The sequence below is a fragment of the Polistes canadensis genome, unplaced genomic scaffold, assembly GCF_001313835.1.
Source record: "Polistes canadensis isolate GaletaPanama2010 unplaced genomic scaffold, ASM131383v1 scaffold_82, whole genome shotgun sequence".
In the NCBI taxonomy this organism is placed as follows: domain Eukaryota; kingdom Metazoa; phylum Arthropoda; class Insecta; order Hymenoptera; family Vespidae; genus Polistes; species Polistes canadensis.
The window spans coordinates 30,754-48,253 of NW_014569629.1; the positions used below are offsets into that span (position 1 = coordinate 30,754).

General features: G+C 38.3%; 1 protein-coding gene across 11 annotated transcripts in view; it reads right to left on the reverse strand.

Moving 5' to 3' along the window:
- The window catches only part of LOC106786798 (regulating synaptic membrane exocytosis protein 2), a 95,844-nt gene that overhangs the window by 16,351 nt on the left and 61,993 nt on the right, over window positions 1–17,500 (reverse strand). For 3 of the 11 annotated variants that reach the window (XM_014748566.1, XM_014748561.1, XM_014748567.1), the window contains exons 14-21: window positions 16,051–16,080; window positions 12,350–12,503; window positions 11,595–11,758; window positions 11,071–11,246; window positions 10,759–10,996; window positions 4,907–5,712; window positions 3,234–3,410; window positions 774–978 (exon numbers count right to left, since the gene is read on the reverse strand). In XM_014748566.1, the coding sequence (XP_014604052.1) occupies window positions 774–978; window positions 3,234–3,410; window positions 4,907–5,712; window positions 10,759–10,996; window positions 11,071–11,246; window positions 11,595–11,758; window positions 12,350–12,503; window positions 16,051–16,080 (1,950 nt within the window). The remainder of the gene's footprint in view (window positions 1–773; window positions 979–3,233; window positions 3,411–4,906; window positions 5,713–10,758; window positions 10,997–11,070; window positions 11,247–11,594; window positions 11,759–12,349; window positions 12,504–16,050; window positions 16,081–17,500) is intronic. The other 8 variants (XM_014748570.1, XM_014748569.1, XM_014748565.1 and 5 more) reach the window with 7 other exon arrangements.

The window sequence follows — 17,500 nt, forward strand, 5'->3', positions numbered from 1 at the left end:
AGATAAAAATAGATCGATCGATCAAATTGTTTATATATAATTATTCTATCACGAATCCTACGTCCGTTGCTCCCGCACGCGAGCAATTCTATGGGGACAAAATTCGTAATGGAATACTATCAAAAATAGTTGGGTGGTTTGGCGGGTGAAGGGGAGGGGTATTTGGAAGGGAGCTATTGGGTGTAAAATAAAATAAAATATATATATACATATAAAACCAAAAAAAAAAAAAAGAATAAAGAGAAAAAAAAACTACATTAAATAGAAATTAAATAATAACAAATGACACGAATGAAGAGATATTTCTTAAATAGAAGAAATAAAATGATATAGATAGATAAATAGATATACGATTATATTAAGATTAAATTAAAACATCATACACACACACACACACACACACACAATAAGAGTGTTAAGTGAAATAAAATAATACAATTTAAAGATGGATAAAAAGATAAAAAGAGATAGAAAGATAGAAAGATTATAGCAAGAGTAAGATCGAGGTAATACGAAAAATGGTTAGGATTGGTTATAATAAAAACTAATGGGACGAGGGGGGAGGGTGAGGGGGGAGTATAAAATGGCAATTGAGTAAAGATAAATAGTAGTACATGGAAAAATAAAATAAAGAAGAAGAAGAAGAAATATAAGTATAGAAATAGAAAAAAACATTAATAATAATAATAATAATAATAATAATGAGGATGATAACAATAATAATAATAATAATAATAATAATAATAATAATAATAAAAAAGGAGATAAAGTACGGTTTAATGGGACGATGGACGGACCTGTCCCCGTCGCCGCTTCCCTCGCCATCGCTGCTCGCGGAGCTCGCTTGCCTTCCGCTCCTACCGCTGGCCGTGTCCTCCGGTAGGACTTCCTCGCTCCTGTGAACTGTAAAGGACGACTTCCCCTTCTTCCCAAATCCAAGCCGTCGTTTCCGTCCTTCCTCGCCCACGCATGTACCACCAACAGATGCACGTGGCATGGTTATGGTTTTTTTGCGTGACGCGTGACACGATTTGTCGTTGTTGTTGTTGTTGTAATTGTAGATAGTAGTAGTAGTAGTAGTAGTAATAGTAGTAGTAATTTGTAGTTTGTAGTATTAGTGGATGAGAGTCGTTGTTAAAATAATTGTATTGTTGTAATGGTTGTCATCGTAATATAGTGTTAGTGTTTCATTTAATTGTTGGTTGTTGTTGTTGTTGTTAGTTTTTGATGGTCTCATTTAATCGAGAATAAATATGGGATAATAGTAAAATTCAAATTCATTGTTATATATATGTATATACGAATATATACATATATATATATATATATATATATATATATGTATAGATATCCGTGTGGATAGTATAGTTGTAGTCATCGGTAGTTAGATTGTAGTTGTAGATGTTGTAGTTGTAGTTGTAGTAGTAGTAGTAGTAGTAGTTGATCGTGTACGAGTGTTAATTCCGTGACGCGATCGCGAAGGTGGATCGACGATCGGCCATATCACGATGAAATGTCGTGCAGGTGGGTACAGGTCGATGACGTTAATGGGCCCCCAGAGCGTCGAGAGAGATGGTTGGTTGGTTCGGTAGAAGTAAAGTGTGAATGTGTTCATGTTGAAGAGAGGCGGATAGAGATGAGGAGGGATGGCGGAGAAAACAAGAATACGATTAGAATGTAGTTAGAGTGGCCCGTTGATTGGGGGTTGTTCTTTTTTTTTTTTTTTTTTTTTTTTTTTTTTTAGGGTTTTTTTTTTTTTTTTTTTTTTTTTCTTTTCTCTTAGGGTTTTTCTTTTTTAATTTGATTTGTTTTTTGTTTCCTATTTTTTATGATTCGGTTTTTTTTTTTTTATCGGTACTACGACGACACTACGGTGTGCTCTAGGTATGCTGATCTTTTTTTTTTAAAAAAAAAAAACTTCGTAATTATTTTCTTATTCTTTTTTTTTCTTTCAATTAGACGCGTTTCTAACGAATGTAGGAAGATAGAAAAAAAAATGGTGTGAGATGATATAAAGAAAAATAATGAGAGAAAGAGAGTTATATACAGGTGAGTTTAGGATTGTTGTATTTAAGATGACAAGGTTCGCGAACGATTAATCAGCTAAAATGACTCGTTTAAATTAATTTTCGATTGATTATAGCGAGAGCACACCGTTTCTACCCCTATATACTAATATGAATTCTATATACTAAATGCATATTCTAATATTTAAAGGGGGATTGTTCTTTAGCACGACATGACAGTATATACTAAAAAATATATTATATATATATATATATGAAAAAAGAAAAGATAGAGTAGAGATAAACGTAAGGATAACAAACATAGATGATATCTATGGTATATCACGTAGAAAAAAGTGCGAATATACAAATATATACATACGACATACGTTATTTATGTATGTGTTAATGTATATGTATATATATATATATATACAAAGTATTCATTTCCCTTTCATTACTAGAGACCCATATACGGATCGTTCATGTAAAGAAACCCTTATGTACGATGGACCCTTATATGGGTCCGGTCATCCATACAAAGGCCCCGTATAAACGATCGCGACCCATACAGGGGTCCTCGACAAGTGTACGAGCGAGTTTATCCGAAAAGATATTAGCGTAAGGATAATGTAACGAAAGGGTTAGAAGTATCATACCAGGTGTATATATTCGTACGTTAGTAACAAAGTTGAATAGGCGATTAAAAAGAGAAAAAAAATGTATATATATATGTATATATATATATACAGAGAGAGAAAATTATTATGAGAGTATAACCGATCTTATCTTTTTCCTTTTTTGTTTTTTTTGTTTTCCTAGATTACAGGACGAAAATTCGCGCTTCGCTTTCTCAACGGTATCCATTTTGTTTCGTATTTTCTTTTCTTTTCTTTTTTGTTTGTTCGTTTGTTTGTTTGTTCGTTTCCTTTTCCTGGTATTGCCTTTTTTATCTTTTTTTTTTTTTTTTGGTGTGTTCTCTTTTTGTGCATGTTAAATTTTTGTTGTATGAATTAATTGAATCGATTAATAATTAATTATTATGTTGACGCGCGAAAAGTGAATTGTGGGCGGAATGTCGGAAAAAAGGTATCGCGTTTTTCGTTGTATTATTCATTCGTTTACCGTATATAGTTAAGATTTCGAAAATACGTAAAATAATATTGTATAATAATAATAATATTATATCGACAAAGAGAGATAATGGACAGCGTGACGATGTGTTACCTGTCGCGGATAGCTGACTCGTGCTGTTACTCTTCTTTCCAAGCCCGGTCTGATACTGTACGGCGCTTCCGCCGCCGCTGCTACTTCCGCTTCCACTTTTACTACCCGGTGAACTCTTACGATCCCTCCTCGAGGCATCATCCACGTGACTGACGGCCGTGTCGCTCAAACTCCCATCTGCGAAAAAAATCTTTGATAAAGCTGCGCTTTCCTCATTCTTTTTTCTCTTACCCTACCTACCCCTTTATCCCCGTGTCAAAAATATGAAAAAAGAAAAAGAACAAAAAGAGGAAGGAGGAAGATTAATTGGGACTTTTCTTTTTTTGGGGGGTTGCTCAAAAATCCGGAACAACGTAAGAAAATATTTTTACTTCGAGTACTGTCCATTTATATATTTGCAATTATTTGACGATAATATAATAAATGTTTGAAATAAATTATATTATTTTGTATGCGAATAATATATAGAATATTATTGGGATTATTTTTAATTATATGAGGATATTAATTATACGATTAAAATGATATTGATCTCTGTAATTATTACATACTATTATATATATATATATAATTAAATCAATCTAATATTAGAATAATATTATTTCAGAGCACATTTACGTCCCGTATATAGAGAACTAGAACTAATATGGCGAAAGCATTGTTATTTTTGGAATTAGTACACCAAATTTATCCAATAATAGGTTTAACTTTCAGACCACCCGAATCGAAACTTTTTCTATTCGTTCGAACAGTCTGATTAGACGGATAGTATTACGGAAAAATAAAACTAATGAATGATAATCAAAAAGAACGAATTTAGATAATTATTTCTGTCCCGATGAACGTGTATTAACAGAGGAATAAATTATTTTTATTGATACATTCTAATCACGTAACTTCGATCTTGAAGAAAATAATGAAAATAATGGGGGCCACAAAAGAGAGAGAGAGAGAGGGAAAGAAGAAGAAGAAGAAGAAATAAAAGAGAATAATCGTAGAAAAAATTGTCTTTTTTTTTTGTCTCGAATGGCAGGAGGCCTTTGGGAGACCTTGGAAAGGTAATTTTGGGCGACGGCCAACGAAAGAACGTTGTATAGTCAAAGGACTGCTAGGAACGTAGAGCATCTTCCCCTTCCATCTTTTATTGCGATCGATGAAAGTATCAAGAGAGAAAGAGAAAGAGAAAGAGAAAGAGAAAGAGAAAGAGAAAGAGGGAAATGGAATTCGTGACTAAGCTCTCTCCAAGCAAAGTCCGCATGCCGGAGCTATACATGTATACTTGTACATGTATATAAAAGGGAAGAAGAGTCACGTTCGCGGTTCTTCGACCGATGAGAGAGAAAGAGAGGGAGAGAATGATCTAGCTGAAAATGTAAGCGATTTAAAAAATTAAAAAAAGAACACTTTCTCAAAGGATAATGGAAGTTGAGATTCGATCCATTCGCAAATACAATAACAGAACCCTCTTCTAACAGGAATTAAGGAATTTGAATAACCCCTTGCATAGGATGGGATACAAATTAATTGTGCATCCTTGATAGGATCGAGTATAATAATAATGAAAGTAATGAAATGTAAAAGTAAAAAAAGGTGTCGAGTTGAGGAATATAAATCTTAAGAAATTCGAGTGAAGATATGATAAACGCGAAACAAATATCTGGATGATAACTCACCAACTTTCTCATCGGGCGGCGCGTCCGTGTTACTGAGACTCCTAATAAATTGGCCCCGTTTTCCTGTATGTTGTTCGTCGTGGCCATTGTCGGTCGTCTGATGCCTCGTTGGTTTTTCGTACGAGCCCGACTGGCCGGAGTACTCGCTGCTTTCGGGCATGGAGGAGGAGCGACGATCCCGCAGGTCGTCGTCGTCGTAACGTCGTCGTCGATGATCAACAACATCACCGTCGAGAACGTCACCATCGTCGATGATGACGTTAACGGTACCGTCGGCGTCGCCGCCGGCGTCGTGATAAGTTAATATTTTCCGATGGTGGGCGGTACGTCGATGGGAAGTCATTGGGAAATCATTGTCGTGGTCGTGGCGACGATTAGAGGGATAGTAATTGTTAGCGGCGACGTAGTCAACGGTATTATTATTGTGAATGAAGGGAGGAGGATGGGCGCAGCATTGACACGACGACGACGACGACAACGACGGCGGCGGGTGCGGGTGCGGGTGCGGGAGTGGCGGCGGCGGCGGCGGCGACGACGACGACGACGATCGTGGTTCGTGGTTCGTTTGACGATGTTGATGATGTCGATGATGTGGTTGATGTTGTTGATGTTGTTGATGTTGTTGTAGTTGTTGATGTTGTTGATGTTGATGTTGTTGTTGTTGTTGTTGTTGTTGATATTGTTGTTGGTGGTATTGCGTCGATGTCGGTTTCGCGATCGTACGTGGGTTTTCGTGTTGATGATCGTCGGCCCGTGGGTGGTAGTTTTTAGCAGTGTCGGAGGTAGCGGTTTGGGAATCAAAGAGACTTGAATTAGCGTTACCGGGGCGGGGTGCTCGGTTACGGGGCCTACGCGGATCGCACGGGCCAAATCCGCAGTTCTCGCTGCACTGGCTCTCGCTTTCCATCGAGTACTCGTAATACTCGAGGGTGTCGCTTATCGCCACGTTCCTCTTACTACTCGGTTGTTGTTGTTGTTGCGGTTGCGGTTGCGATTGTTGTTGTTGTTGCGGCTGCGTTTGCGGTTGCTGTTGCTGTTTCGGTTGCTGTTGTTGTTGCTGAGCGCGTTGTTGGGTCTGGGAAGAAGCGTGCATCGCCGAGGGCTGACGCAAGGGCTGACGCGAAGGTTGACGCGAGGGCTGACGCGAAGGCTGGTGCCGGCCGTCCTGCTGCGGCTGTTGCTGCCTCTTCTCTATAAGCTCGAGTTCCCTAGCCTCGGGGCAGCTGCTGTTTCGCCTACGATACCTTTGCCTCGCCTCGACTAACGACCTCCTCTCATCGCTCCTACGCGACCTACCAACGCCGTCTAAATCGCCACCGGAAGAGGACAGCGCCAGCTCACGGCACTCCGGACAGCTACTCTTTCGTCTAATACTACCGCGCGTCGAGGACGACCAATTTTGATAACGCGATTCGTGCGTGCTCGAGGAACGTAGCGACCCTGACCTAACGAATTCGCGAGCTGCGGCAGCCTCGTTACATTCGCGACACTCGTAATCCGACAGGAGATCGTACCTCGAGGAGACTACCGGCGGTTCCTCGTCGTAGTAATCTGATCTAACCGATCCTAATCGGTCTTCGCCTACAAGGACTACACCACCACCTCTACTACCACCACCACCACCAGCACCACCACCACCACCACTACTACCACCCCCACCACCACTACCACCACCACCACCACCACCACCATCCTCGCGAACCTCCAACTCGTTTTTCCGCCTAAAGTAATCGGCACCGACGACCGTCTCCATCGAGCCAAACTCCTCCTCGGAGTCCAGCATAAAGTTCGACCTTCCTCTATCCTCATCCTTGTAATTACCACGTCGAAAGGGCTCGCTAGAGCGAAAATATTCCTTTACCTCGGGACAACTGCTGTTGCGTCTGCGACGATAGAGACGTCGGTTTCTCGCATCTAACGCCGCGGGACACGTGCTCGGATCCTCGTCGGAATGCAAGATCGGGGTTGACTCGGCACGTTGGATCATCATCATCCTCCTCTTGCTCTCGGAAAAACTCGGTACGGTCAAGCTATCCTTCGTCGTAGGTGGCATGACGAGGTGATCCCTGCCGTTAAAGGATCTCACGTTTTCATAAGCTACTGCCAAATTGGGATCACCTCTGCTACCTCGTCTGCTGCTTCTTCTCCTACGTCTTCTGGGAAATGTGTTGTTGTGGTTGTAAATCTTATCGTTCTCGAGGCCGTTCGTGTGCGTTCTTATCGTCCGGTGATAATCGTAGTCGTCGGCACTACGATAACCGTTGTAATCGTCGTCGACGATAAAAGTCCTATCGTCAAAGTGTGCGTTTCTCGAAGCGGCTATTCGTGGGGAACGTTCGTCGCGATAGTAATCGTCCTGGTGACGACGATAAATGGAACGGTCGGTATTACGCAAATTGGTCGTGGTCGTCGTCGTCGCGTTCGTATTACCGGTCATGTTCGTCGTCATCGTCTGGGTCGCAGTCCTCGTCATATCGTCCAGGTCGTTCTCGTAACCGTATCGTCCGACGTCAACGAGGTGGTCCTCGTCCTCCTCGTCGCGGTCGTCGTCGTCGCGGTCGTCGTCGTCGCGGTCATCGTCGTCGCGGTCGTCTTCGTCGTCATCGTAATCCTCGTGATTACGACGATCGATGAAACCCTCGTCCTCGTCGTCGTAATCGACCTCCCAATTCTCGTAACGGTCGTAATCGTCCCCGAGATAGGAGTCGGTGCTTTTTGTTCGTCTGCGTGGCGGAAGGGAAGAAGCTATGGCAGCGAGTCTTCTCGTTTGCCGGTCGTACTCGTCGTCGCTCCGGGTGCCATTGTAACAATTGTCCGAAGAAGACACGGCCTCGTCTATGCTGTAATACACATGATCGTTGAGGGGATCGCAAAGGTCCGGATCATTGAGATTTTTCGTTCTCTTCTCGGCGGATATGTGCGCGTTGAAGGTGGTGGCATCGTGATCCTGATAAGAGGAGGACTCGACGTATTTCCTCTTGGTAGTGTCCTCGCGGCCAAAGGTGGATCTTAGGTCGTCGGTGAGCGTCGTGGCGAGCGTCGTGGCGGTGGTAAGACGGCGCGGATTTAGGGGTGGGTAAGGTCGATGGTGATAGTCCTCGATGATGCTCGTCCTCGTGGCCCGTTTGCTGTCGAAGCTCGGCACGTAAATCTCTGTCTCGCCCGCGCTGAGCTCCGAATCGTAACCGTAAAATGGCTTGTGATCTTGGCTCGTGAGGTAATCGTAATTGGGCTCCTTGTTCAGCAAACTCTTTGGCGGCTTATCGTCGCCGTTCGAATCGTAGTAGGACTTGCTCTGGTCCCCCAGAGCCGGTATCTTGTCGCCGTAACCGGCGTCGCTCAGAGAAAGATTTCTCTTCAACTTCCTCCTCGCCGTTCTGAGACTGTCGTCGCTGAATATGTTGCTTGAAATGGTCTCGTACTCGAAACTCTTGGCTCGGCGCGACAACAGGCCGGTGTCCCGTAGCCTAGTGGTACCAAATCGATCGCTGAACGGATCATGTATCACATCGTAATCGAAGCTTCTAGCCTTGGAAAACAAAAAAGACCTACGCGGGCGTAAGCTAAAATCTACGTTCCTAATGTCGTAACTTTTTTTATTATCAGCTGCGACGGCGGTTGCGGCGGCAGTGGCTAGTTGCTGCTGTTGCTGCTGCTGCTGCGACTGCGGCTGCAACTGCAACTGCTGCTGCTGCTGCTGCTTCTGCAACTGCTGCTGCTGCTGCTGCTGCTGTTGCTGTTGCTGCTGCTGTCGTTGCTGCTGTTGCTTATGCTGTTGGTGGGCTAAAACGCTCGAGGTTAAGAGTATCATCGGTGATTGCTGGAACAGTCTCGTAATCTTGGCGTTTCGCGGCCTCGACTTAGCACTGCTCGTTGTGCTAGTACGATCCTGCCAGCTACGCGAGCGTCTACGCAAACCGGACTCCAAGCGGTACGCCGACGAGGAGGAGTTGTTGGCGCGAAACTTCTCGACGAAACGATCGTTGAAGTCGACCTGCAGGCAGTCCTCGACGTATATCTCCGGTATACGATTCTTCGAGCTACCGGTCAGCTCTTCCGGCTTGAGTATGTAACCCTCGGAGACGCTGTACTCGCTGGTCTCCGGGCTGTAATATCTCAGCATGTTCTCGTCGACGGTCTGCGATCTCGTGAACGGCGTACGCATCTTTCTGTACAACGAGCGTACCACTGCGGACTTGCTCCGTACGAGAGGATGTGGGACGGGATTGTGCTTCGAGGGGTTTTTGCTCCTGGGCGGCTTGGAGGGATTCATGTTCGGGGGGCAGTGACATTCGCTGCAGGGAACCCTAAGTCTGTGCCTGCGCCTATTGCGCCTAGGGGGCGGGGGCAAGGGGAATATGACACCGGGTATTAAAACGTTTTTAACTGTCGGTCTGCAAACAATGTTTTTTATATAGAGAGTTTTAGCGCTCCTGCGGAAACATTACCATGGTGTGAGCCCATTCTTCATATATAAATTACATTTTTCTTTATTTATCTTTTCTATTTTCTTTTCTATCATCGTTATTCTTATATATATATATTTATGTGTATCTTTTAATTTTTATATATATATACTTTTTATTTTTTTCTTAATTATTATTTCACTTTTTTACCGCACGTTCGCGATCGATCGAACGAGAGAGTTTTCTTCTCCTTTTGCCGGGGGAAACAATGGCGCCGGGCGTATCTTATTTATTAGACATTGCTTTTCTGTTTTCTTTTTTTTTTTTCTTTCAATCTCATCCGCGCGCATACTCCGAAACCTTCGACGAATTTGTGCTTTTACTTTAGATCGATTCGATTTGATTAGTTTTTTTTATATTTATTTTTGTCATTTTGGTGTCGTGTTCTTCTTTTTTTTTTTATTTTCCTTTTTTTTGTTTGTAATTATTTGTTTTTCGTTTTGGTTTTTTAATGTTCGTCACGCGCGTCTCATCGTGTCCCACATAGAACCTAACCGTTCGACCAACGCCACGCACTGATCCCTAATTTTTTTTTCTCAGAATGGGGCATCATTAAATGGACATTGGCAATGTGCATAGGAGGTGCAGCCTAAATTAATAACTACGAGTTAAACATATCGTTTAGAGAAAAGATTAAGAAATAGATAAACATATAAGAGCGCGATAAGGATTACTAATGTTTTCATCTAAACAAAAAGCAAGCAGGAGGGACGAATAATAAATGGTGCGACTATCGGGGTGGTGTCCATTCATTCGACAATGTCCATTTAATTTCAGGGATTTTTTTCCATCGAATAACAGGCTAAAACCACCGATCGTTCCGCCCCTTTTGTTTTTTTTTCTTTTTTTTCCAACTCATTTTCATCTATCGTTTAATATAATATTTTTACTTGTCACATTTAATAATAATAATAATAATAATAATAATAATAATAATAATAATAATATCGGTTATCTCGGATTTCCATGCAGCGAACGCTTGCAAAACGCTTTGCGACATTTTTTGACATCGCAGAAAATTTTGGAAAACAAAGCTCGTTTCAAATAAACGATGATAAAAAGGAATGAAAAAAAAAAAAGAAAGAAAGAAAAAAAAAAGAAGAAGAAGAAGAAGCGAGTCGGAACCGTCGTTGGCCATACTTCCTCTTAATTAATAGGATAATTGTCTTAATATGAACTATGGATTTTGCTTTGCTTTGTACAGTTATTTGCGAATACGCATGAAGGTCATCGACCTCAGATGATACGATACTTTACTTTTTTTCTATTTTTTTTTCTATTTTTTTTTTTATTCTTTTTGTTTTTCTTTTTCTTATCAATTTCTTTTCGTTATATGTTTATTTTCTTTTTATTGACTCGTTAAAATAATCATTGAACTATACTCACATTAATCCCCTCGATCCACGTGGTCGTTCCGATTGCGTACTGAAGGCACTGCTCGTTACTGATGCTATGCTCTCCATGTCGGAGTCCCCAAGGTCACCAAGCACATCTTTGTCCGGACTTAAATGCCCCCTTCGTGGTCTGTGCAGTCTGTGAGCATTACTGTGCGGTAACGATAAAGGATCATGTCCCATCGATGGTAGATCCGAATCTGAAAGACCACTGTAGTGTCTTTCCCAGCCTAAAAGTACATTCGTTTTTAACTCCTAGTTCTGTGAAAACGTGTTTGATTAAAAAAAAAAAGAAAAAACTAACCTCCCATTCCTGTACTCCTATAAGTTGTGTGTCCTGGTCTATTACGATGCCTCATAAACTTTGCTCTATCTTCAAAATCGTGCGTTACTCTGTCCTTCAAGGCTGCTGGGATTTGTGGAAGCTGACGCTTCTTTGGCGAACCGGTAGGTGTGGCTGTTGCCGATCTAGAACCGAATCTAACAAAATTAATTAATTAACGATTTATCATTTAACAATTATATTCTTAATTAGAATCATCGAGGTATCTATCACGCGTGAACATTCAACAAAATAAATTCACAGATTATCATGTGAAATAAGTAATAATGTTTTTTTTTTGTATTTATCGCGTAAATAAAATACAAGTAGCCATTGTCGTTATAAATCATCGAAACAAACAAATAGTTCCTGTTACTCTTGAGTTTGTATTATTTTTATTTGAAAGAAAATAAAATGGAAAGAAGATTTTTAGTGATTTTCTTTCTCCCAGTCGGTTATTCAAGTTGGAAATATTAGTATCGAGTTAAATTAAAGTTATTTCTTACCTCGGCATGTAACTGTGCGAATAAGGCATGGATCTGTGTTCGGGTGGAGATAAAGAACGATGACCGGTGGGACTTTGGGATCGGCCACGGTAACGTACGCTAGGTGAGTCCATTGGTGCCGCGCTGTGAGATCTGTGACCCATCATTCCACGATGAATATCGTCCTAGGAAAGTTTCGCAGAACGTTAAACTAAACCAATGTAACAAACTAACTTTACGGATTTTCACCAACAACAACAACAACAACCTAATAATATTTATGATCAACTTTCTGACACCCCAGATATCACTATTTATTCGTCAGTTCTCTTTTACACGTGGGACACCGAAACGTTATCAACGTTTAAACCACATACTCAACTAAAACCATCTAGTATGATTTTCTCCGAAAACTTTGGCTTTCGAAATATCTATTAACTTTTGCAATCAATTCTCAATTAACTATTTCGTTACTGCACGCTTTGAAGTAAGTATATAATGCAACCCTTTATATGGGTCGGGTCTTTCGTACGGGGTCTTTTCATGGTTAATTAGTTTAAAAAGATAAAAGTGTATTGCAAATTAATTTCAAATGTTTAGAATTATTTTACAAATGCACACGCGAGAATCCCTGATATTTTATAACGTTCGGAGAAATATAAAAATATTTTATCTTGCATATAAAAAAAAAAAGAAAAAATAATTTATATATCTGACGTGTCAAGTTCTTTTTCATACACACAATTTGGGGTAAATATAAAATAATATAAATTTACCTTGCGATAAGTTTGATAGCCAGAGATGGACGCGGGATGATCACGGGACACCATAAGGGCAGCTCTTTTACGACCTTGAGGTGACATGTCCCTTCGACTCCGATGTTCACCATCGACACACAGCTCTCTTTCCGGCGGGGGGCTAGAATAGTGGCTGCTCCAGCATGCGTTCATGTTTTTCGTCGATTAGTGAGCGCTGTGTCGCTTACATGCTAAATGAGGCGAGTGCTGTGATATCTCGCGTTGGCTAACTTTGGCAATGCATGCAGCTGGGATGATGAACCCCACCCCACCCCACCCCCCTCCCACCNAAAGAAGATTGCGAGAGAAAAAGAAAGTCAAGTTTCCATTCATTCGACTAATGGTCCCAGCATCGCCTAATCTCTGCCCCACCCCCCTCCCACCCTCCTTAACCGCTTACTTTTTTTTTCTTTTCATTTTTTCTTTCTTTATTAGAGTTACCAAATTCACTGACGGATTTACGAAATCCAATTCTCTCTGATCTTTTTCCCCCATACACGATAATTCAACACATCAAATCATATTGAAGCTATTTTATTTATAACAATATTAACTCGATACTTGTAGATAAATGTTTGTTGAAAAAATAATTACAACAAATTGTATGATAAATATTAATCTGACACGATATTGTGTGTCGCGAAAGGTTTTCGTTTAAGAAGCTTAAATCCGTCAATGAATTTTTTTATTCGATTGTCATAGTTGAATCTTTCGATATTGTTGATAAATACAAATCAAAAAACAATCCGAAGGGATAAAAGAGAAGAAAAAAGAAATTGTACGAGACGAGAGAATACGTAAGAGAAGAAGAAAAAAGAAAACTTGCGAAGCAAGTTGTAATTCGTTGAGAACGAACCTCAGGGCTGATGTTTAATTCGATTGGGATTACGTCACACTTACGTGTCTGACCATAATCGCATATATTCTACTTACACGTGGCGAACACAACGCGATCGTTTTCTAACACACTCTTCGGAAGAAGAATTTATTATTATAAAAATACAAACAAAAAATCGAATAGAATAGTACGATATTTCTATAAGAAAATTTTGTGTAACTTTTTTTAATTTTAATTAATTAATCAATTTATCAATTATTTAATTATCAAAGACAGAAACGAGTATAAGTATGGTTAGAAAATTAAGATTTTTTAGAAGACATGTGAAAAAATAACAATATGAAAATTACTTCGATAGAATAAAACTACTGGGAATTACTATAGAAAAAGAAAAAAAGAAAAGTTAAGGAATGATAGAGATCAATTTAAAAAATGTAAGGAAACCTTGCTTCTTCCGTTTCGACAATTGGCACGATACTAGAAGGTATTGCGAGTTTCTTGCCAGACCATTTCTTTTATATATTTTACATGGTGTCTATGTATATATATATATATACACATAGAATGAAATGTGCGATACATAGAACATGGCGAGACACATTCGACGTTTTCTCAACTAGTATTACTCGATCGCAAGGACAGTCAGTTTGTTGCCAAGAAGCAAAATCGAACGCCACGAATTTTATATACATCAAAATATATACAAGGTGTTTCCATTTAAACGATATAACCAAATATAATATTTCCAATCCTATCGGTTTCATAAATAAATATTTTAAATCCAAATTATTATATTCTTATGATAAAATATCTATCACATTTATTTCATAGGGGTATTATTGTCAAAGAAATCAAAATTATAATAATTTTTTGTTCTCTATACACACAAATTAATGTTTTAACTTAAACAAAAATCTATTAAATATTAATTAACATTTAATCGAATTAAATTTGACTTTAATATCTCATAGCCAATGAATTTTTCACTTTGAATTTATTTATTTTTGTAATGAATATATCATAAATAAATCGAGACACCCTATAATAAACAATATATCGAACTAACTATACATATCGTACTATACGTATCGTTGAAGAAAACGAATTCGGGAGTCGTATAAACAAAAGAGAAATACGCGAGCGAGCCAAGTTTTTTTTTCCTCGGTATACGTTCACGCGTTAGAAATAATAAAAAGGAAACGAAAGAAACGAAAGAAACTTGGAATCATCCGTGGACCCAGCCGGCTTCTGGCACCGAAAACCACGTTCACGTTTCGTCTCCTCCTCCTCCTCCTCTTCCCAGCCAACTCTCTTATTCTCTTTTAACGTTTATACCACGAACGTTATGACGGGGGTTGTGTGTATGCACCCAGCAGCATCAGAAACACGGAGCCAGGAAACTGGACGTTGCCCAAACTGCGGTTTTGGAAGGATTTTACGTATACGAAAGACACTACTGAAAACATTCCTGCCCGTCTGGCATTGCAATTGCACTAAGTAAACGTTTTCTAGAAGCCAAACTCTTTTCTTTTTAATTTTTGCTTTACCTTATCTTTTTTCTTTGTTTATTATTATTATTATTATTATTATTATTGTCGTTAATATCTTTTATATTTCTTTTTTCTTCTTTCTTCTCGTTTTTCATATATACTTGAAACGTATTATACGCTGTCAACTATTATGCAATCCGATACAATTTGATTCATTATTTCTTCGCATTTGTTATAAATACTTTTTCTTTTTTCTTCTTGTTTTTTTTTTGTTTTTCTCTTGCTATCTATATTCTATATATTTTTCTACCTACTTATTTATTTATTTATTTATCTATCTATCTATATCTATCTTTATTTTAATTTATTTTCTCGTCTTAAATGAGAATTATAACTAATTCGAGTCTAATTATAATAAATAGAAATATGTCAATGATTCTTATATATAATTTCATTTTTATATATAAGAAATAAAGAAGAAAGAAAAAGGAAAAGAAAAAAGAAAGAGAAACGAAAAAAGGAAAATTATGCAAACAAGCGTATGGCAGGGTGAATGTCTAAGAAAGTGCCTAAAGTGGGTTCTCACGTCCCTCTAAATTACATTCGCACCTATTCAATTAGAATATGATGTGTATAACGTGTAAACGAATATTTTGATTGTTAATGAGAATCGTGACATGTTTGTTCAAAATCTACGAGGTCGCACGAAAGGTATGCGAGATTCTTGTGTAACAAATAGGTGCAAATGTTTCTATATATTACATGTACTTATGTGTATATAAATACACACATTTATGTTTATATATATATATATATACACATACATACATTGTAAACTTTATCATGCAATCAGTCGATCGTTCAGTCACAAATTTGCATCTACGAATAAAAACGCGTCCAATGTGTGTATATGTGTGTGTGTGTTTTTTTTTGTGTAATAAATGTATATTCAATTATTTGTATATTAATATATATATGTACGTGTGTTATTTCTATATTGTTAAATAAAAAACAAAGTTTGTACTTTGCTCTCGTTAATCGTACGATTTGTTTTTCAATGGAATAAAAAGGTAAAGAAAAAAATTATGAGGAAAAAAATGTTCAACAAAAGAATAAAAAATGACTCATCTACGCGACAAGGCTATTGTATTAGGTATTATATATATATATATATGAATTATTATTAGTATTATTATTATTATTATTATTATTATAAACCTAGCGGGTGAAAGAAAAGGATGCAAGAACTTTTGTGTGTGTATGTATGTATGTATGTGTATGTGTATGTGAGAGAATGCGTGATACGTGATAAAGTAGGAGTATATATAAAGTATAAGTTGTAGTGGCCGTACCGCTTATAATTTGACGGCATATTATGAAACCTAAAAAATAAATAACAAAACAGACGATTAAAAGTCGAAAAATCAAAGCGACGCGTTTCACATCATATATATATATTTTTTTTTATTTTGTTTTAAATATTTTATCTTTTTTTACTAATTCAATTTTTTTTTTTTTAATAATTCTATATGTGATTTATCTTCAAACTTTTGTCGATCGCTGTGTGTTTAAATTTCGTCGATTAATTTTTTATTGTTATCATATTTAAGGTCATTACGTGTGTTCTTAATTTTGGTATTATATATTTTTCTTTTCGATTATTTTCGCAACATTTTATACAATCGCTCGCTCACTCACACACTCATCCACTCTATTTCTCTCATCTTTCTGTCTTTCATTCTTTCTCTCTTTCTCTTTCTCTCTCTCTCTCTCTCTTTCGGTTTTCTACCTTCAAGCACGTTCGTTCTCGTAAAACGAAGCGAGGGCGCAATGATCTCGACGCGAGAGGGTGTCGAAGGCCGATCGATTTTACGTTGTTCGTAGAATAAAATCGTAACGCGCGTTTTTTTTACTATCCCCCGTTTATATCGAAAGAAAAACTTTTAATTTAACAACGACAACAACAACAATCTCGAATACAACAAATTGATCGTCATTAAAAAACTGTATCAAACATTTCATCCCTCATCCTTATCTTTTGTTCGTTCCTGTAAATAATCCTAACCACACACACACACACACACACACACACACATATTTATATATAATATATATATTATTATATATATAAGAAAAATACAATTTAAAATTGGAACAAAGAGATATCGCAAGAACTCGAAACGAGAAAATAGATTTAGGATTTCTAAAATCCACTTTTGAAAAATCAGTTCTCGATCGGGCATGCGGTTAAAGGTATCCATCCCTTAGCATTAGATCACTATCATCGTGTTCGTTTCACTGTGGCCAGAATGTACGTGACCCAGATTCGAAGACGTTCCTCGCTGGCTCGATCTTTCTCTACGAAGTGTCCCTGTGTATGTTCCACCCTTTAAACCATCCCACCCCAACTTCTCTCTACCCTTCTCTTCCCTCTTCATTCTTCAACCCCGTTCTTTTCTATCTCTATCTCTATCTCTATCTATCTCTCTTTGCTCTGTTTTCCTACTATATTTATCGTACAACAAAATTTTTCGAAAATACTTTTCAAAATTGCATAATACGAATTGTATCAAATGATCAAAAAAAAAAAAAAAAGAACCTTATTGCATTTGGTATCGTCGAGTTGATCGTAAAATTCGTGCCGATCTTTTTTGCTATAATAAAAGTGTGTTCATTCTTTTGCAACAAATTCAAAATTATCGTTCTTACATTGGACTCGTAACTTTTCAAGACTTTATTAAATCGGCAAGTATAATTTCTTGACGATACGTTAATACGATTAAACTTAGCATAAGATTCATG